The sequence below is a fragment of the Rhinopithecus bieti genome, unplaced genomic scaffold (assembly GCF_001698545.2).
Source record: "Rhinopithecus bieti isolate Rb0 unplaced genomic scaffold, ASM169854v2 scaffold_6946, whole genome shotgun sequence".
Classification (NCBI taxonomy): domain Eukaryota; kingdom Metazoa; phylum Chordata; class Mammalia; order Primates; family Cercopithecidae; genus Rhinopithecus; species Rhinopithecus bieti.
In genome coordinates this window covers 1,211,936-1,233,184 of record NW_016805697.1, presented here as the reverse complement: position 1 = coordinate 1,233,184, position 21,249 = coordinate 1,211,936, and the positions used below count along the sequence as shown (strand labels likewise).

Here is a 21,249-nt window from a genome sequence, read left to right as displayed (position 1 = left end):
AAAAAAAAAAAAAAAAAAAAAAAAAAAAAAAACAAAGTTGTCTTTTCAATTTAACTGTCAAACTGATCAAAAAGATTAATATTACTACGATTGCCATTCAACAAACTACATACGTTGCAGTAACTCTGACGTAATAACTTTTTATAGGATGCCTGCAATAGCAGTTTGTAAGCATCTTTCGGGTACTCATGAACTGAGTCAGAATTAAAAGTTCAGAGAGTAGTACAGAGCCAGTCAAATGGCAAATAGGACCACGCCATGAGATTTTAATGGTACTCCAAGATTCTTCAGGAAACAGAAATCTAGCGTTTTCCAAGACGATTATGCACACCTGAGACTTTCTTTTGCAGCGAACCAGAGTAATGCAAGAGGAAGGAAAGACATGCAAAACCCCAGACAAGCAAAAGAGAACAGCGCTACTCACCAGCAAACAATCCGAATTCACTTCCGATTTGGGATCCCGCAGCAGGTTGTCGATTTTTTCAAATCGAGTCTCAAAACTGTCCCCAGTCGACATGTTGCTGCTGCTGTGACAATGCCCTCGTACCAGCACCAGCAGCGGAAAGCAATTTCAACCAACTTCCTCCGCGGTGGGTTCGCAGCCGCGGGGCGGAGGAGCCGGAACCTCAGGGTCACCAGGTGCGCCCGGTTCCCCCTTCTTCCCCTCACTGAGGGGACCTCCGCTCTCCAGACCCCGGGCCGGGGGCAACAGCGACCCACAGCCGCTCGGACGCCCAAAGTCGCATCCCACCCGGCAGCCCCCACGACAGCCGACAGCGCCGTCGCCACCAGCCTCGTCGCTCCGGCGAGGTGCTTCAGCCTAGCGGGCCCCGGCCGCCGTCGCCATGGAGGGGTCCCCGTCCCGAGATGGGCAGGAGCGGGGAGAGAAAGAGAAGCAGGGTGGAGACTCCCTCCGGGCAACAAGGGAGGGAGAAGAGGAAAGGCGAAAGCGAAGGGCGGGTGAGGAGCTGTGCCAGCTGCGGCCGCGGCTCGGGCCACGGGCCGGGCCCGCTCCGCTCAGAGGCGCTGTAGACGGTCTAGCCCCGCGTCCCCGGCTCTACTTGGCCCGGCCCGACGCACCGATCAGTCTCGGCCACGAGCTGCTCCCCGCGGGACAGCCTCACTCTCCCATTTTGTCCCGTCGCTGCTGGGGCTGCTGCTACGGTGTCCGGTGGGGCAGGGCGAGGTCGATGCCCGATGGAGACTTAGCAGAGGAAAGGCTGGAGAGCGGGCGAAGAGGAAGACGATAGTTGGGTCCCGGCGGCTGCTGATGGGGGAGCTCCTGGGAGGGGCTGCGGTCCCAGCCGGGGAAAGGGCGAGTCGCGGCGGCGAATGCCTGGGGGGTGGGGCGAGGGGGGCCGAGAGGGACTAATATGTCCGCCTTCCTGTTCAAACAAACGGAGACCGCCGGCGCAGACTGCGCATGCGGGGCGCGGACGCTCGGAAGGGGAACTAGCCGGGACCCCGCGCGCGCGCGCGCGCACGCTGTCGCCTCCGCGGGGCGGGGCGGGGCGGGGCGGTGGGGGGGGGGGGGCCTTGCGGGCAGGGGGGGGGGGGAGGCGGACCGCTGGGAGGAGCCGACGTGGGGTAAGCAGCTGCCGGTAGGGTCCTAGCCTTGGCCGGCTCTGAGGAGCCTTGCAGGGCTCTGGAGCCGCCTTGGAGGTCCGGACAGAGGCGGAGCTCTGGCTGCTTCTGGTCGCTGTCCCGGCAGATGCCCCAGCTCTGTTTCCTCTGGGTTATAGCCAGTCCAGAGACTTCTGACGACGAGAGAGTGCTTGTTCTCCTTGTTACTGTTAGGATGGGGTGATACGTTCTTCTTTAGGCAGGAAGCCTTTTCGTGGGCAGGTACCAGCATTTAGTGGCGTTTGGTTTTCGGTGGCGTTTGGTTTTCGGTGGTACTCCATGGATAGCCCTCCGGAGCCCTAGCCTTGAACCCATTTACGAATCACTGGGAAAGTTTCGAAGCGCTCAACCCTCCCACGCCAGGCGTGTGTGTCAGGGGAGCCATAAAATATTGACTCCGGAAGATACAGTCAATAGAAGTTAAGCTCAATTTAATTTTTTTAAAGGAAAATAATCCCGTGGAAAAAAATCAATATTTTTAAGTCATTCATATTAGTTATCTTACTTCATTAACACCCCCACTGTAGTTCTCTCCTGGACGTGTAATGCTGTCGTTTCAATGTCAAAACATTCAGTGAAACGTAAGTGTGATTTTTATCAGAACTGACGTAGGGCATGAGAATAATAGGCATTTCTCCTAGTTCGTTGCTTCACTGACTGTGGTGTGAGGAAAGGTGAAAGATTTGTCACTCACCCCCGCTGATAAAGTTATGTTCTTCACTGGTTTCAGCAGGAAATCTACCTTAATGTATTTCTAATCAAACTTTATTTTTGCTCAGAAATCAAATGAAGGATCACTAGAAATAGAAAATGTGGATCTTTTACCCCATGATGGAAAATGCTACAGATGAACCAAAAAGCATCGGGATAAAAAGCATCGTACAGCATCTGAACAGTCCACCAACCTTACGATGTGAGTCAGAAGTTAGGATAATCTTATATTGTTTGAAAAAAAGTCTATTTATATTTTTATTAAATACAAGAAATATTTAGATATAAAATCCACTGTATATATCAAGATAGGACGTTCTTGGTTTATACAAAAATCATAGCAAAGACAACTAGACAAACCAGGTATTTCATTAAATGCCTTTGCAGTGACTTTTCTTGGCTCCAGCATTTTAGGTCATGTGAATTAGATTTATTTTTAAGCGTAGGGCTTAAAATAAATCTAGCAGTTGCCCTAAAATAAATTTCCTAAAACCCTGCTTGTCTTTTTTTAATTATTATTACCATTTTTAGGTATTAGGAATTTTGTTCTCAGAGAACGGTGAACATTATGTTGCTTTCTATTTAGACACATACAAAAAAATACAGGTAGTTAAGACAATACATGAATGACACTGATAAATATAAGTGGAAGTGATAACCAACCTGGCAGAACTACTAGAAATATATGTGGAGTCCATATAGCTTACTTACCTACAAGGCTCTTCTCATGATTGTAACACATCACTAGTTATCTTCTGCCATAAGATAGATGGACTCTGAATTAACTTTTTTTTTTTTTTTCTCCGAGGCGGAGTTTTGCTCTTGTCGCCCAGGCAGGAGTGCAGTGGCGCCATCTCGGCTCACTGCAACCTCCGCCTCCGGGTTCAAGCAATTCTCCTGCCTCAGCCTCCGGAGTAGCTGGGATTACAGGCGCGTGCCACCACACCCAGCTAATTTTTGGTGTTTTGTTTTGTACCGAGATGGAGTTTCACTCTTGTTGCTCAGGCTGGTGTGCAATGTCACGATCTCGGCTCACCGCAAGCTCCACCTCCCAGGTTCAAGCTATTCTCCTGCCTCCCGCATAGCTGGGATTACAGGCATGCGCCACCACCCCCTGCTAATTTTGTATTTTTGGTAGAAATGGGATTTATCCGTGTTGGTCAGGCTGGTCTCGAACTCCCGATCTCAGGTGATCCACCCACCTTGCCCTCCGGAAGTGCTGGGATTACAGGCATGAGCCACTACCCCTGGCCTGTTTTTGTATTTTCAGTAGAAACAGGGTTTCACCATGTTGGTCAGGCTGGTCTCGAACTCCTGACCTGGTGATCCACCCTCCTCGACCTCCCAAAGTGCTGGGACTACAGGCGTGAGCCACTGCACCTGGTCAACTTTTTTTAATAAAGAGATCCTCACCTATAATAGGGTGGAATCATATGATATTAAAAATTCCCTTCCATTAGCCAGGTGTGGTGGCAGGCACCTGTTAATTCCAGCTTCTCTGGAGGCTGAAGATTCCAGCTTCTCTGGAGGCTGAGGCAGGAGAATTGATTGAACCCGGGAGGCGGAGGTTGCAGTGAGCCGAGATGGCGCCACTGCACTCCAGCCTGGGTGACAGAGCGAGACTCTGTCTCAGAAAAATAAATAAATAAAAACAAAATAAAGTTCCCTTCCAACCTTAAAATTCTATCGTCTAATTGTGACTAATCTTTTCCAAAGTATTGTGGATATTTGAGATCACCCTTAAAATGTAAAGTATGGGCCGGGCGCGGTGGCTCACACCTGTAGTCCCAGCACTTTGGGAGCCTGAGGTGGGTGTATCGCGAAGTCAGGAGATCAAGACCATCTGTCTAACATGGTGAAACCCCGTCTCTACTAAAAATACAAGAAATTAGCTGGGCGTGGTGGCGGGCCCCTGTAGTCCCAGCTACTCGGGAGGCTGAGGCAGGAGAATGGCGTGAACCCAGGAGGCAGAACTTGCAGTGACCAGAGATGGCACCACTGCACTCCAGCCTGGGCGATAGAGCGAGACTCCATCTCAAAAAAAAAAAAAGTAGAGTATGTTAAAATCCTACATGTAAGTACAAAATACTGATGCCACGTATAAATATAATAATATAACAAACATACTGAGTGCTCACCATGTGCTAGGTACTACTCCACACACTTTATACATGATCAATTTAAAACTATGCCACAGATGGGGAAACTGAAGTGCAGAGAGATATGTTGTTAATACTTGCTCAGACCCTGATTGGAATAGAGACAATCTAACTACAGAACCCCCCATTCATAGCTACTGGCTATGTTTACACTATCCAGTCCTAATACAGTGACAAGTATTTAACAATTGGATTATTTACATTAGCACAGATTTAAATGATTCCATGTAAATGAGGGAGTTACAGAATTTGCAATATCATCAATCTGATTACGGTCCCTAGGTAAAGATGTGAAATGATTTTAGCAGGTTGAATGAAAAGGGTCTTGAAGGGTGGGTGCGGTGGCTCACACCTGTAATACCAGCACTTTTGGAGGCCAAGGCAGGCAGATTACTTGAGCTCAAGAATTGGAGACCAGCCTGGGCAACATGGTGAAACCCTATCTCTACAAAAGAATACAAAAATTAACCAGGCATGGTGGCATCTGTAGTCCCAGCTACCCAGGGGACTGAGGTGGGAGAATTGCTTGAGCCTGAAAGGCAGAGGTTGTAGTGAGCTGAGATCATGTCGCTGCACTTCAGCCTGGGCAATGGAACCAGACTCTGTCTCAAAAAATTAAAAAAAAAAATGTTTTTAAAGGCCTTGAAAATGTTCGGTAACACTGAATGGACTAGGGATTCCCAAACACTGGATCCAGGAACCAGTGGCAGTCCTTGGTGGGATTTTCATGACTTGCAGCAAAATAAGAACAATAAAGATATGTAGTAAGTTTTCATAAAGTAACCAGTTTCACACTGAAGGCTGTCCTTTAGTATGAAATTCTGTTACTTTTTAAAAAATTAAACATACTTTCCTTTAAGAAGCAAGAGTAATAGTAGATGGTACATTTTTTAATGTTCTTAATTGGCAATTAAAAAATTACGAAGTTGGCCAAGCGTGGTGGCTCATGCCTGTAACCCTAGCTCTTTGGGAAGCCAAGGCAGGAGGATCGCTTGAGCTCAGGAGTTGCAAACCAGACTGGGCAGCATGGCGAAATCCCCATGTCTACAAAAAAAATCTAAAAATTAACCAGGCATGGCGGTACGTGTCTATAGTCCCAGCTACTTGGGAGGCTGAGGCAGGAGGATCGCTTCAGCCCAGAAGTTCAAGGCTGCAGTGAGCTAGGACCAAGCGCCACTGCACTCCAGCCTGGGTGACATAGCAAGACCCTGTCTCTAAAAAAGAAAAAAATAATTATAAAAAAAAATTTACAAAGTTGAGAACTCTCTGTAAATATATAGACTAAACTAGTTATGTCTTAATTTTTCTGAATTTTGGAATTCGGGCATCTGGAAACATTTAGTGTATATGAGAGTCATACTAGAACCTAAGGAAGAGACTGCAGTGCTGAAAGAATTTGAATGAGGCATATTTGGGAGAGACCATGGAAACATCAGAAAGATTTGGGTGTAGACTTCTGTATAGTAAAAGACAATTAAGCTGAGCATTCCTTTGCTTTTGGTCATTTGGTAGGAAATAGGCTTGGTATTTTGTTCGTGAATTTCTCTAATAAACATTGATGTGTTAGCTAGCCTCCAAAGATGGCCCCCACTGAACTATGTCTCCAATATTGACACCCTTGTGGCATTCCTTCCCACATTGAATCTGGGCTGGGGTCTTGTGACCTGCTTTAACCAATACAGTGCAGCAAAAGTAGCACTGTGCCAGCAGGAGGCCTGAGCTCTGAGGGTGCCTGGCAGCTAACAGTTTTATGCTCTGGGAAGTCAGACTAAACTGAGATCACCGTGGTGTGAGGAAACCCAAGCTAAGTAACCACATGAACAGATTACATGAAAAACAACCAAGGAATCCTACAGACCTTGAGATCAGAGACCCCAGACTATGGCCCATTCCAGCAGCCCCCAAGCTTTGGTGGCACATAGAATAAGAAACAAGCTGATCCCTCCAAGCCCTCTGCCCGTACTGCGGAATCATGGGCAAATAATAAAATGGTTGGTACTTTGAGACAGTAGGTTTTGGCATAGTGTTTTTTTGTTTGTTTGTTTATTTGTTTTTGAGACGGAGTCTCTCCCTGTCGCGCAGACTGGAGTGCAGTGGCGCGATCTCCACTCACTGCAAGCTCCGTCTCCCGGGTTCACGCCATTCTCCTGCCTCAGCCTCCCACGTAGCTGGGACTACAGGCACCCGCCACCACGCCCGGCTAATTTTGTATTTTAGTAGAGGCGGGGTTTCACCGTGTTAGCCTGGATGGTCTTGATCTCCTGACCTCGTGATCCGCCCGTCTCGGCCTCCCAAAGTGCTGGGATTACAGGCGTGAGCCACCGTGCCCGGCCGGTTTTGGCATAGTTTTACAGCAATACAAGACAAAACAGTTGAATTTCAGAAAAGAATTAATCATAAGTAAATATATAGAGAGATATATGTTGGGAATGCCTTTTATACTTCTTTATATTACCCACTATAAAAGGAAGCTGCCCACAGTAGACCCTTGGTAAAGGAATGACAGACTAACTCATGTTAATCTTCACTTCAGTGGAAACTGTCCAAAAGAAATGTAAAAGCTTTTAAAACAAATTAAAGAATGATTTCAGGTGTTTTAAGTTATTACAAAATTATCATATTCTTGTATAAATACATTCTACCTATGTTTTTCTATTTCCTCAATTTAGAAGGTAATCATGTTTATTCTATTTCAAAAACATACCAAAAATGCAGGTACAATCACACATCAATTTTAATTCAGTGCTATAAATTGCATGTTATTTCAAAAATGCATACCACACACGTGTTAACAATGTGATGTGGCTAAGTTTCTATAGAAACTCTAGCTAACATTTCCAAGAAACTATGATACTTATTATGTTTAATATAACTTTCCAAAGGGCACTACCTTTTTTTTTCATATGGAGTAACTTCACTTGATACTGAACAACCTTAGTAAACAGAAAGTTGAAAAAAATTAAGTTCATTTCGTTTTAACAGGTTGGTTTTATATGATTAATATTTGCCCATAAGTAGTTTATCTGTATATATTTTCCTAGATTTGAAAAGCAAATCAAGAGAGTATGTTCCTTTACCTAAGAGTACTCCTTTTGAGATCAGTCAAGCTTTTCTTTCCATGGGACATTCAGGCATGGGAGTAAATGTATTTTGACATTTTTAGATCTACTATGGCCTTGAGGCTGCCTATACAGAGTTGGGGATGCCGGTATCTATCAAGATTACAGCAAGGAAAAGTGTAGGGCAAGCTGTGAGCACAGAGTACCCTTAAGGCTTCTCCTGACTCACCCTGGAATGCCTTCCTCTAACATCTGTTTTTTATTTCTTAGAAGCTGCTATTCCATTCAACTGCAAAAATACTTGCACTGACCCTAGAAACAGAATGAAGAAATAGAGGAAAATGGATTTTTGTGAAACAATTACTTCCCTGCTTTATGCCATTGCCATTTTGGAACCCTACTGTTATACTCACAATCCTGAGCATGCAAATGGCTGATATTACAATTTATTCTAAGAGTGGGGGCTGTTATGTTTGTGGAATTTCTGAGATAGTTGGTATATGGCCATAATAAGAGAAGGAAGCCCAGATCAAGGAGATACACATAGCTGGTTACATACTCTTTCTCATTTTTTTTGTAACAGCTTCCTATCCAAATTTCCCCCTCCCACCCAGCACCACTCCACTGAGTTCCAAGACCAAGTGTACTTTCTGTCCTATCGCTTTTTGGGTTCTTACATCTTCCTCTTTAAGGTTCCTAAACTGGTGAATTGCCTTTTTTTGGCAGTGACGGGCTCGTCACTCAGTATCTACTTCTCTTTTTTATTTGTATAACTTTTATCACTCATCTCAGTCCCAACTTTCGGACTTCCATACCAAACACTTGGAAACAGAAAAATGTTTCTGACATTTCACTGTTTTCCCCTCCCTTCTATCATTCAAATACCTCCTAAAATGTAACCTCCTCCCTAAAAATCTCTCTAACTGGAAGAGAGACACTGATTCCTTATGCCCACCCATATTTATATAAATGTTACCCTTACAGTCTCTGTTCTTTCTTAATAGCCATGATAACTCATACACTTTACCCCTTTTTATTTGCAGTGTAAATACTCTGCTAGTTGAATTTATACATTTGTTTTTGTTTATGTGTTCTTGTCTTTGCTGCTTCATACATTCCCTAGGGCATAGGCTAGGACTTTAAAAGCAATACTCATGTTTTCTTTTCATTGTAAAATAGTTCATGCTTATTTTAAAATTTTGGAAAATATGGAAAAGTAAGCAGAGAACAAAAATCATCCATATTCCCACCACCCAATTACCATCACTGTTGATGTTTTTGTAGTTTCCCTTTTCATCTTTTTTCTCCCTCTGCAATTGTTTGTTCATTTTATATGCTATTTGTGTAATTACTGTATACTTTTTTACAGCGTACAGTCTTATATATACTCTAATTGTAACTTTTCAAGCCTGCATAATACACCATTCTAGAAATTTACCATAGTCTGCTTAACCATTACTCTGTTCATCTATAAATAATGCTACTGTAAACATCTTTGTACATAAAATTGGGTGGTTTTTTTTTTTGTAAATAATTTTATTTCTTCCTTGATGATTTAGAGGGACTATCTTCAAACTAGTACAAATATTTCATACATAATACCTAGCCATTTTCTAAGCAATTGAGTAATTTGTTGCACAATAAGCTACCCCACATATTTCAGCAAGAAATACATTAAATTTGAATAGTGAAGACACTACATAATGAATTAGGGCACAATTAAAATTTGCTTTAAATATTTCTTTTGGGGAGAGGACACCACACTTCTACTCAACGAAGAGAAACATTTTTACAGTCCAGAGGTCTTTTATTTTTTTGAACACCTATTATACCATGAATTCATAGGGAATAGGTTCCAGCAGCTCAGGCTGCTTCCCATTGGTTCTCATACAGTGTGCTTCTCTGGGTGGAGGCGGCTGGCGCTTCCACGGAACCCGCCTACCTTTCTCTTTGGCTTCTTTCTTTATCTGACCATTTTCCTTCAAGCGTTTCAGGAAGCTATCTCGGCTCTTGGAGTGCTTAATGTGCTCAATACGCACATTAATTCTCTCCGCAAGAATCTTGCCCTTAACTTGTTTGTTAACACAATGCCAACAGCATGCTGGGAAACATTGTAGACTCTTCCAGTTTTGCCAAGGTAACACCTGTGGGGCATTCCTTTTTGGACAGTACCCATTCCCTTGATGTCTACACTATCACCTTTCTTACAGATTCGTATATACGTGGCCAAAGGAACAACTCTATGTTTTCTTTCTCTCTTTTTTTTTTTTTTTTTTTTTTTTTTTTTTTTTTGGGCGGAGTCTTGCTCCTTACACCCAGGCTGGAGTGCAGTGAGCCCGGATTCAGCTCACTGCAAGCTCCGCCTCCCACCGGGTTCACGACCATTCTCCTGCCCTCAGCCTCACCGAGTGCTGGGACTACAGGCGCCACAACTCAGCCCGGCTAGTTTTTTGTATTTTTTAGGTAGAGACGGGGTTTCACGTGTTACCCAGGATGGTCTCGATCTCCTGACTCATGATCCACGTCGTCTCGGCCTCCCAAAGTGCTGGGATTAACAGGCTTGAGCCACCGCGCCCGGCCTCTATGTTTTCTAAAAGGCCTTAGAGAACATATGTTGGGTGCTCCTCCTCTTTCCCTTTGTGTTCGTCATTTTGGCGAATTACTGGAAAATGGCGGTTCTGGCCAAAAGAAAGGGAGTGTTTTTTTGTTTGTTTAATTTGGTAATACAAGTTTACACTCCCACTATTAATAGTTGCATGCCTTCTTATTTATTTATTTTTATTATTTATTTTTATTTATTTATTTTTTTGAGACGGAGTCTCACTCTGTTGCCCAGGCTGGAGTGCAGTGGCTGATCTCTGCTCACTGCAACCTCCACTTCCCAGGTTCAAGTGATTCTCGTGCCTCCGCCTCCTGAGTCGCTGGGACTACAGGCGCACCACCACGCCTGGCTAATTTTTTGTATTTTTAGTAGAGACGGGGTTTCACCACGTTGGCCAGGCTAGCCTCGAACTACTGAGCTCAGGTAATCCGCCTGCCTCAGCATCCCAAAGTGCTGGGATTACAGATGTGAGCCACCGCGCCCAGCTTGTGCATCTTTTTATTATTTTTTCCTCAGCACTGGGTATTTACATCTGAACTCATTGTTGTATTGATTTGCATATCATTGATTATTATGAGATTGGATATGTGTTTCATATGTTTGCCAATTAGTCGTTTTTGGTTTTTTTTTTTTTGTTAATTTACATTCTGTGCTTATTCATCAATTGACTCTTAGAATTTTCTTATTGATTTGTATGAATATAAATAAAATACTAACCTTTTCTTATTAATTGCACATTTTACCAATGTTTTATTTATTTTTAAATTCTGAGTATATTTTTGACAACCAAAATGTTTACTTTTTTAAACAATTTAATTTGTGTCATTCTTCCACAGCAGCCATGCTAATCTCTGTATCGTTCAATTATAGTATATGTGCCCAAGCGAGCAGTTCTTTTGCTATTTTTATGTTTAGAAAGTCCTTCCGCTTTCCGGCCGGGCGCAGAGGCTCACGCCTGTAATCCCGGCACTTTGGGAGGCCGAGGCAGGCGGATCACCTGAAGTTGGGAGTTTGAGACCAGCCTGACTGACATGGTGAACCCCGTCTCTACTAAAAATACAAAAAATTAACCGGGCACGGTGGCACATGCCTGTAGTCCCAGCTACTCAGGAGGCTGAGGCAGGAGAATCGCTTGAACCGGGGAGACGGAGCTTGCAGTGAGCCGATATTGCCGCCCCTGCACTCCAGCCTGGCGACAGAGCAAGACTGCGTCTCAAAAAAAAAAAAAGAAAAGAAAAGAAAAAAAAAAAAATCCTTCCACTTTCCAAAGTCCTTCCACTTTCCATAGGCTTAATATATTTGTATTTCTATTTACTTTTGTCCCCCTACTCTCCCACTATGGCTTGGTTTTCCATATTTTGTTTTTAATTATAAGTGAATATATTTTGATGTATTGAATAGGGTGAGAATCTGTTGTACTTTTTCAAATTGCTAAACAATTCTATTAACACCATCTATTAAATAAGCTTGTCTTAATGATTCATTAGACTTTCATTAACAAGGATGAATTATGTGTAACTATATTCCTGCTCTCTTCTATTTCATTGTAAATATATTTATTCTACTAGTTTAGTAATATAACTATAGTCACATGGTGTGTTTGGATAGCCCAGAAAATCTAGTCTTCTTCTTTAAAAGTTATTTTAACTTGTTATTCTTACATATGATTTTAGAATAACTTTTCAAGTTCTTCCTCACTATACCCCCATTCCACTGCCATTTTAACTGAAAATATTTTAAATTATAATTTAATTTGAAAAGAAATGTTTATGCTATTCCATCTTCCCAATCAGTAATTGGTAACTTTTATTCAAAAAAATTATATTTATTTCAGACAGGGTCTCACTCTGTCACCCAGGCTGTAGTGCGGTGGTACAATCACTGTTCACCACAGCTTTGACTTCCTGGGCTCCAGTGATCCTCCTACTTCAGCCTCCTGAGTAGCTAGGACCACGTGTGCCTGCCACCATGCCCAGCTAATTTTTGTATTCTTTTGTAGAGACAGACTTTTGTTATGTTACTCAGGCTGGTCTCAAATTTCTGGGCTCAAGCGATCTGCCTGCCTCAGTTTCCCAAAGTGCTAGGATTACAGGCATGAGCCACCACACCCAGCCCAAAAATGTTTAAAAATATTAACAAAATGTTATAGATGTTGTCACTTGGGCCACACAGATTTTTTGCTGAGATTATTTCTGGATATTCTAAAAATTTTGTTGTCATTCTGAATAGGACTTTTATTTTGATTATTTCATGATTATTGATTATGATATATTTAGCATCTCTTACCCAGCCATTTTATTGAACTTATTGTGTCTATAAAATTTTCCCATTTTGAAATTTTTAAAGATTTATTGATAACTACCATATTTTAATGTAAAACAATATCAATTATAAGATATATAATTATTTTACATACCACCAAAGGAAAGGACACTAACAAGCTATCATTTTTGAGATGTATCTCAATTTCAGAGAGTCTACAATGTGAAAAAGAAAATCTTAAATTTGACAAAATATCATGTATGTCTAAATATGTTTAGACATTTGGTTTGGTTTCTTTCTTACCAGTAATCATACCTCACATCTATTTCAGGTCTCAGTTCTTTAACTATAGCAGTAGAGACAGACAACAGATATCCTTGTCTTTTGTCAGTTTTCCTCAGAAACAACTCATATTTAAGCACATGTTAAGTTTTGATTTAAAATAAATACTCGCTATCATGTTAAGACAGTGTCTGTCTATTCACTGATGTATGGACATCAGTTAAATACTAACATCATATCTACTACAACATATGATTTTATTTACTTAACGTTTTTCTTCAACTGTGTAATTTTTTTTAGATTTAAATTCCACTAAAAGAAAGCTTTACACCATTATAGAAGATGGAAAAACATAATCATTTTCTATAAATGGAAGGCAACCATAAAAATAAATAAAATAACACAAAACAATGTTGTAACATTCTATTACTGTTCCTTGCTTAAGGCTCTGAGCTTGGTTGAGTGCCGTGGCTCATGCCTGTAATCGCAGCACTTTGGGAGACCCTGGTGGGCAGACCCAGGAGTTTGAGACCAGCCTGGGCAACATGGCAAAACCCCATCTCTACAAAAAATATAAAAAATTAGCCAGGCGTGGTGGCAAGCATCTGTAGCCCCGCTACTTGGGAGGCTGAGGTGGGAGGATCACCTAAGCCTGGGAAGTCAAGACTGCAGTGAGCCATGGTTGCACCACTGCACTTGAGCCTGAGCAACAGAGTAAGACCCTGTCTCAAAAAAAAAAAAAAAGGCACTGAGCCTAATGCCAACTGCTCAGTGGGGGGAAAAAAGGACATTAGGAAGTGTTAGGAAAGTGTTAAAAATATATGCTAGTGCACCAAACTCGAACTTTCTTCTGGCAGTAATTAGACTACAGAGATAATTGACATAGAATAATGTTATCACTGCAGTTAAAACTATGCTGAGTCCCATCTAAAATTATCTATCCAATTTGCTTTTGAAGCTTTGTTAGGAATTTGTTTAATATTTTATCAGTTGCTTTTTTGGTATATGTTGACATTATTGTATAGCTAATGATTGACATATGTATCATATAAAGAAAGTTCCAGGCCAGGCACAGTGGTTCACACCTGTAATTCCAGCATTTTAGGGGGCCGAGGCCGACCGATCCCCTGAGGCCAGGAGTTTGACACCAGCCTGGCCAACATGATGAAACCCTGTCTCTACCAAAAATACAAAAATTTTTGTGGTATGTGGTGGTATGTGCCTGTAATCCCAGCTACTTGGGAGGCTGAGGTAGGAGAATTGTTTGAACCTGGGAGGCAGAGGTTGCAGTGAGCCAAGATTGCACCACTGCACTCCAGCCTGGGCGACAGACTGAGACTCCATCTCAAAAGGAAAAAAAGAAAAAAAGAAAGAAAGTTTCCAATATTATGTTACAAGGATAATATTATGTTACAAGGGTAATATTATGTTACCCTCGTAGGTCTAGAGATAAATACACACACATTCATCCCAATATACTGCTACTTTTGAATGGTTTATTTAGGATTTTCCTATTTATAACTGTATCACCAAGGTTTTAGGTATTTTGATGTGGTTGTTGCAGGAAACAGAAACCAACTTCAGCCAATTTAAGCAACAGCAGAAAGTATAGCTGGGCACCACGAGGGACTAAAACCAGGACATGCGAAGCTCCAATGAACCAAGCATGTTCTTCATCTTTTCAAGCCTAAATGGTTTTCATCTTTTCAAATACGTCTACTTTATTATTTTCCCCATGTCCTTAAAATCAACTTGTTCTACTTTTCTCTACATATAAACCAAATACAACGACTTCAACATCATACACATACAGTGAATTTAACAGAGATCAAGAAGTGTCTCTTGTTCCAATCCATATTCTGAAAATTTTATACTATCTTTATTCAAACAATTAGTATATGTATATGATCACACAAATTTAAAAGATACAATGGGGTATACAATGAAAAGTATTATTATAATTCTTCCTCTACTAATTGTATAATTTTTTAGACTTAAAACTTTATACCATGATGGAAGATGAAAAGCATCTTTCATAAATGGAAGGCAACCATAAAAATAAATAAAGCCTCCATAAGCCACTTAGTTCCTTTCACGAAAGGAAATGGGTATTCAGTTTCTTTTATTCTTCCCATAGGTACACAATCATATCCATATATACATATATTTGTTAGACAGGGTTTCACTCTGTTGCCCAGGCTGGAATGCAGTGGGACGATGATAGCTCTCTGCAACTTCAAACTCCTGGGCTCAAGTGATCCTCCCAAAGAGTAGCTGGGACTACAGGGTCCAGCCACCCCACTTAGCTAATTTTTTCTATTTTTTGTAGAGATGGATTCTCACTTTGTTGCCCAGGCTAATCTGGAACTTCTGCACTCAAGCAATCCTCTTGCCTCAGCCTCAAGAGTAGCTGGGATTACAGGCACTTGCCACCACACTGGGCTAATTTTTTTCCTTTTTTTTATAGAGTAGGTAGGGTTGGGTCAGGGAAGTCTCACTTTGTTGCCCAAGCTGGTCTTGAACTCCTAGGCTCAAGCGATCCTCCCACCTTGGCCTCCCGAAGTGCTGGGATTAAGGGCATGAGTCACTATTCCTGCCCTCCCCTTCTTTCTTTTTTAAAAAATTTCTTCTTAATTGTTGTTTTTGCTTTCTATAATTTGCTATGTAACATTGACCTTATTTTCCTCTTGCTTCTGCAATGATTTGGATTTTGGATTAAAACATTCTTGTTAGCATGCTAATAATTACCTTGAAACATAAGCAGTGTTGACCATACATGTCTCTGATCATAAATTTAAAAATAAAATTATAACTTTTGTAACTTTCTATTTGGATGAGAAACTTTGCACATTTGCTGCCTCAAACTTTATCTTTCTCTCTTCTTTTTTAAAAACACTATAACCTTTTTTTCCAAGTTTTACAATATTAATTCAAATTTGTAGCTAAACTATGATTAATGTTCATATTTCTTTCTGTATGTTTAATTCCCATGTTTATTTCTAGTCCTAGAAATCTGCTTTCTTGAATCTTAATTTTGACTCATTTTGGGCAACCTAAAGTAAAACTTTCAATAATTTTAAAATGAATAATACTTAGGTGAAATCTTGCATAGGTAAGAATGCCTATTGTCTTCACATCAGTGACAACATGGGTAGATACAGTTTTCTAAAAATTCGTTACATTTGCTCCATTTTCTTTTTTAGACTTAGTGCCACTGAGAAAAGTTAAAAAGTAATCTGTGCTTTGCTACTTTATAGGCAACATTTTCCAACTTAGCTCTTGTAAGATTCTTTGTGTATTTCTGAAATTCAAAAACTTCACTGGTATAATCCCAGAAGTGGATCTCTTATAATGTTTTCTGAAAGAGAGAACTCTGACTTGGTTCTTTTTTCTCCTCAGTAAAATGTTTTTCTCATATATTAGTTTATTGATAATGCTCCATTTATTTCATTTTCTTCTTTTGGAACATCAGTTATCAATACTTAGGGTCTTATCTCTGTCCTCCTTATCTGTTTTTATTTTTCTTTCTTTCTTTTCTTCTGCATTCTGGGAAGACTTCCAAGTTTGTCTTCTGAAACATGAATTTAATTTTCTGCACTGAGAAATTATTTTTACCTATTAGTAAACTCTTGTACTTCATGATTTGATCTGCAATTCTGCTATAAACTGTTCCCAAAATGGATGTTATTGAGTTACTGCATTTTAATTTTTATTTAAAAAATTTTTTTTAGAGACAGAGTCTCATGTTATCATCCAGATTGGAGTGCAGTGATGTGATGATAGCTCACTGCAGCCTCAAATTCCTGGGCTCTAACAATCTTCCCACCTCAACCTCTGGAGTAGCAGGGATTACAGGCACACACCACCATCCCTGGCTAAGTTTTTTTTTTTTTTTTTAATTTTTGTAGAGACAAGATCTTGCTATGTTGCCCAGACTGGTCTCAAATTCCTGACCTCAAGTGATCCTCCTGCCACAGCCTCTCAAATAATTACTGCCTTTTAAAATTTTGATTTCCTTGAAGGCTTTTCTAGCCTGTTTTTTTGTTTGTTTGTTTTTGTTTTTTGTTTTTAATCTCAATCTGTTTTCATCTCATTTTAGACTGCTCTCTCTCTCTCTTTTTTTTCTTTGTTTTTTTTGAGAACAGAGTCTCGCTGTGTCACCCAGATTGGAGTGCAGTGGTGCAATCTGGGCTCACTGCAACCTCCGTCTCCTGGGTTCAAGCACTTTTCCTGCCTCAGCCTCCTGAGTAGCTGGGACTACAGGCGCACACCACCACGCGCAGCTAATTTTTGTATTTTTAGTAGAGACAGGGTTTCACCATGTTTGCCAGGATGGTCTCGATCTGCTGACCTTGTGATCCACCAGCCTTAGCCTCCCAAAGTGCTGGGATTACAGGCATGAGCCACTGTACCTGGCCTAGACTGCTCTCTCTTTTTAATAGCCTGTTTGTATTTCATAGGTGCAGATGTAATATATATAATTAGATATAATATCTGTTATATACTATATATAATACATTTACATATAATATATATAAATATAATGTATATTTAGTAAAACATACATATTGAGTGTTCAACTCAATGGACTTTTACATATGTATACACCTGGGTGAACAGTACCCAAGTCAAGACATAGGACACTTTCAATACTCCCAAATATTTCCTCACTTTCCCTTCCCACAAACCTTACCCACCAAAAGTAATCAATGTTCTGATTTCTATCACCATAGATTCATTCTACCTGGTTTTGAACTTCATGGAAATGGAATAATACGGTATGTACTTTTTTGTGACTTCTTTGGTTTTTCATAGTTTTTTTTTTTTTTTTTTTTTTTTTTTTGCATTTTTTATTGTGGTAAAATGTACTTGACATAAAATATACCATTTTAACCATTTTTCAGTGTACAATTAAGTGGCATTAAGTACATTTACATTGTTGTACAACCATCATCACCATTCATCTCCAGAACATTTCCAAAGTGAAGCTCTATTCCTGTTAACTCCTCAATTCTTCTCTCCCTGCAACCCTTAACAACCACTATTCTACTTTCTATCTATGAATATAACTATTTTAGGCGGCTCATATAAGTGCAATCATACAATATATGTCCTTTTCTGTCTGGCTTATTTCACTTAGCATAGTGTCTTAATGTTTCACCTATAATACAGCATATAAAAGAATTTCATTCCTTTTTAAAGGCTGAATAATATTCCATTATATGTATATAGTACATTTTGTGTACCCATTCACCTGTCAGTCGACATACAGGTTTTGTTTTAAAATAAACAATCTTTCTAAAATTTCTTCCTCTGCCTGTAGAAAATCAGTATTAGATGAAGACTTTTCTGAGTTATTAGGAGATCTGTCTTATACTATAGATCTTTTTTCCTTAGCCTCCACTATTTTTTCCTTATTTTCTCGTCTTTGAATTGGAGGGAAAATATCTAGGCCCAGAGTTTGGAAACAGATAAGGTACAGAGTTTTGCTATTTAGTACATCTAACTTAGGTACTGGCCAAGTGCGGTGGCCTATGCCGGTAATCCTAGCACTTTGGGAGGCTGAGGCAGGTGGATTGCCTGAACTCAGGAATTTGAGACCAACCTGGGCAAATGGCAAAACCTCATCTCTATTAAAAAAAAAAAAAATTAGCTGGGTGTTGTGGTGCACACCTGTAGTCCCAGCTACTCGAGAGGCTGAGGCGTGAGAATCACTTGAACACAGCAGGCGGAGGTTGCAGTGAGCTGAGATTGTGCCACTTCACTGCAGCCTGGGTGACATAGCAAGACTCTGTCTCAAAAAAACAAAAAAAAAAAAACAACTTAGGTACTGATGGACGCTTCTCTAATAGCTCGTGATTTGACATGCAAAGCCAGTTTTTACTGCTTAATGAGCATTTATCTTGTGTCGTTTTTTGGAATGAAATAGTCTCTTCCTAATTCTATATTAGGAAGATGTTTAACCTAGAGAAGCGTAGAATTTTAAGCGTATTTATCCTTTAATGCCATTGAGTGGTGAATGAAAACTGTAACTCTTCCCCAGATTGTATCACCTTTATGGTTCCTCTACCTTTACCCCACCTGAAATTCATATTCAAGGTGGATAGTATCCCAAGATCTCCATTTGAGAGGACTTCGTATCCCAAGATCTCCATTCTCTTTATCCTAGCCTATTATGCACTGAGAATTATAGAACCTGAATTGGCTAAAAGGTGCTGTTAATGACGGGATGGGACACTCTGACCATTCAGAAATCAGTTTTCACACGGTGAAAGCCATGGCTGCCTAGTCTTCTCATTAACGAAACTCTGTGTTCCCAAATTACGGGCACTCAGGGGAAGTGAGGGGAGATATAAAAGAGAATTCTTTTTACCTATTTTCCAGCTGTGTTTTCCTAATTCAAAAGATGCTATATGAGGCCAGGCATGGTGGATCATGCCTGTAATCCCAACACTTTGGGAGGCCGAGGTGGGTGGATTGCTTAAGCCCAGGAGATCGAGCCTGGGCAACGTGGCAAAACCCTTTGTTTACAAAAAAGACAAAAAAAAAAAACAAACAAAACAAAACAAAAAAAACTAGCTGGGTGCACTAGCACATGCCTGTGGTCCCAGCTACTCAGCAGGCTGAGATGGGAGGATCACTTGAACCTGGGAGGTCAAGATTGCAGTGAGCTATGATTATGCCACTGCACTCCAACCTAGGTAACACAGCAAGACTCTGCACTTCTGTTTCTTAATTTGACTCTACTAAGAGTTTAATAATAGAAATACTTCTAGGATTCTCCTCTATGTTTGACTTTTATCTTTTGTTTCACAGGTTGTTGTGTGTTGTGCATTTTCATTTTTTGATACTACTTTATGAGTATTTATTGGAAGCTTGGGAGAACTATTAGGTGTAATTAATACTCAGCCACCACCCTAGCCCTAACAGATGGGTCCAAGATTGTTTAAGTTACTTTATATAACCTGTGTGTTATAAGGTAATCAAGGAAGAGTCTCTTCTCCCACTAACCTGATACCTTAAATGCAAGTATTCAATTTATTTGTGTTGTAAAGAATTTACCATTCTCAGGAGTCTCTTATAAAAAGCAAATATTCTCCAAAAAGATAAAATTAGTATCATCTTTGTTTGATAGCTTTAGGTCATCAAGCAGAACTGGTTTACTCTGGTAGTAAGGGAGTGAAGCACAGAAGCCAATGACAGCTAATTTTGCATTTTTCAGCATACAGACAAGTGCTTTAAATGCAAGGGAACAGAAACATGTTGTCTGCTCTAAACCTTCCCTAGTGTCCCAGGCAATCCCTGAAGAGTCATCACTACTTCCTATCTAGTGTGTCAGCTGTTTTACAAGCATCAGAGAACTGGAAAGCAACATCATATACTGCTGCTGCTGATCAATCCAATCCCAGGCTCTTTACTGTAAACTGGTGATTTTCTATGATTTTTTTTGTTATTTTTTTTACCACTGTAAATCATGTTATGACATCTTGCAGTCCAATATGAAAAAGAGATCAAAGTGGGCTGCTCTAATTGAAGCAGGCGCTAATAACACAAGTCCACCCACACACCACTGGTTTTGGCCCTGAAACTGCTCCGTGGAATGCCTAGAGCTTTGAGGAGCAAAATGTCTAAACAGTGATCCTAGACATCATTGGAGGGTGTTTGTGCAAGGCTACCCACTAAAGAAGAGTATGAGAAAAGACATCAAGATCTCAACATAACCGGAATTCTTGAGTTCTGACTTCGGTCAGTTATTTTAAGAATACACTTGATGAATATTGTCTATACTTAGCACTCTTACCCCCTTCTTACCCTAGGCAACTACTGAGGGAGTTCCACTGACCTATGTGATCTCCAAGACTTCATCCTTCCATTATATGAATTTCATACGTCCTTACAAATATCCTCAAAAATAAATTTTTTTTTCTTTTTCTTTTTTGAAACAGGGTCTGACTTTGTCACCCAGGCTGGAGAGCAGTGGTGCAATCTCAACTCACTGCAACCTCCACCTCCTGGGCTCAAACCATCCTCCCACCTCAGCCTCCCAAGCAACCATAGGCGGACACCACCATACCCGGCTAATGATTTTTTTTTTTCTCTGTAGAGATAGGGTTTCATCATATTGCCCAGGCTGGTCTCGAACTCCTGAGCTCAGGCAATCCGCATGCCCCAGCCTTCCAAAGTGCTGGGATTACAGGTATGAACCATCATGCCCTGCCAAAATTTTTTCTTACATCGAATATCAGGATATGACTTCCTATTCGGATCAAAATGGAGCACATCCACTATGACCTATATCTCCTGCTGATTATAACTAAAAACTCAGGACAAAATTTAAAAAAAAAAAAAATCTGACAACTCTTGAAAGTAAATAAAACAGGCAAATAGTGATGTGGAGTCAAAACTTGAAGAAGCAACACATATGACAATGATTTTTCATTTTTCCCTCTTTTCTCCTGTGGCTGTGCCCCAAGGGCAGGCCTCAAGTGCAGAACTTCTTAGTAGCAGTGATCCAGGCAATTAAAACTCTTTTTTTTTTTTTTTTGAGATG

General features: G+C 40.7%; 1 protein-coding gene and 1 long non-coding RNA gene across 2 annotated transcripts in view; one reads left to right on the top strand and one right to left on the bottom strand.

The window, feature by feature from the left end:
* The window catches only part of ROCK1 (Rho associated coiled-coil containing protein kinase 1), a 153,387-nt gene extending 152,849 nt beyond the window's left edge, over positions 1-538 (bottom strand). The window contains 1 exon segment of the mRNA XM_017873531.1: positions 425-538. Coding sequence (XP_017729020.1) covers positions 425-517 — 93 coding nt within the window. The 5' untranslated portion in view covers positions 518-538.
* Positions 539-1,545: 1,007 nt separating this feature from the next.
* The window catches only part of LOC108530543 (uncharacterized), a 23,822-nt gene continuing 4,118 nt past the window's right edge, over positions 1,546-21,249 (top strand). The window contains exons 1-3 of the long non-coding RNA XR_001885874.1: positions 1,546-1,587; positions 2,403-2,536; positions 17,432-17,476. This is a non-coding gene — a long non-coding RNA (uncharacterized LOC108530543). The remainder of the gene's footprint in view (positions 1,588-2,402; positions 2,537-17,431; positions 17,477-21,249) is intronic.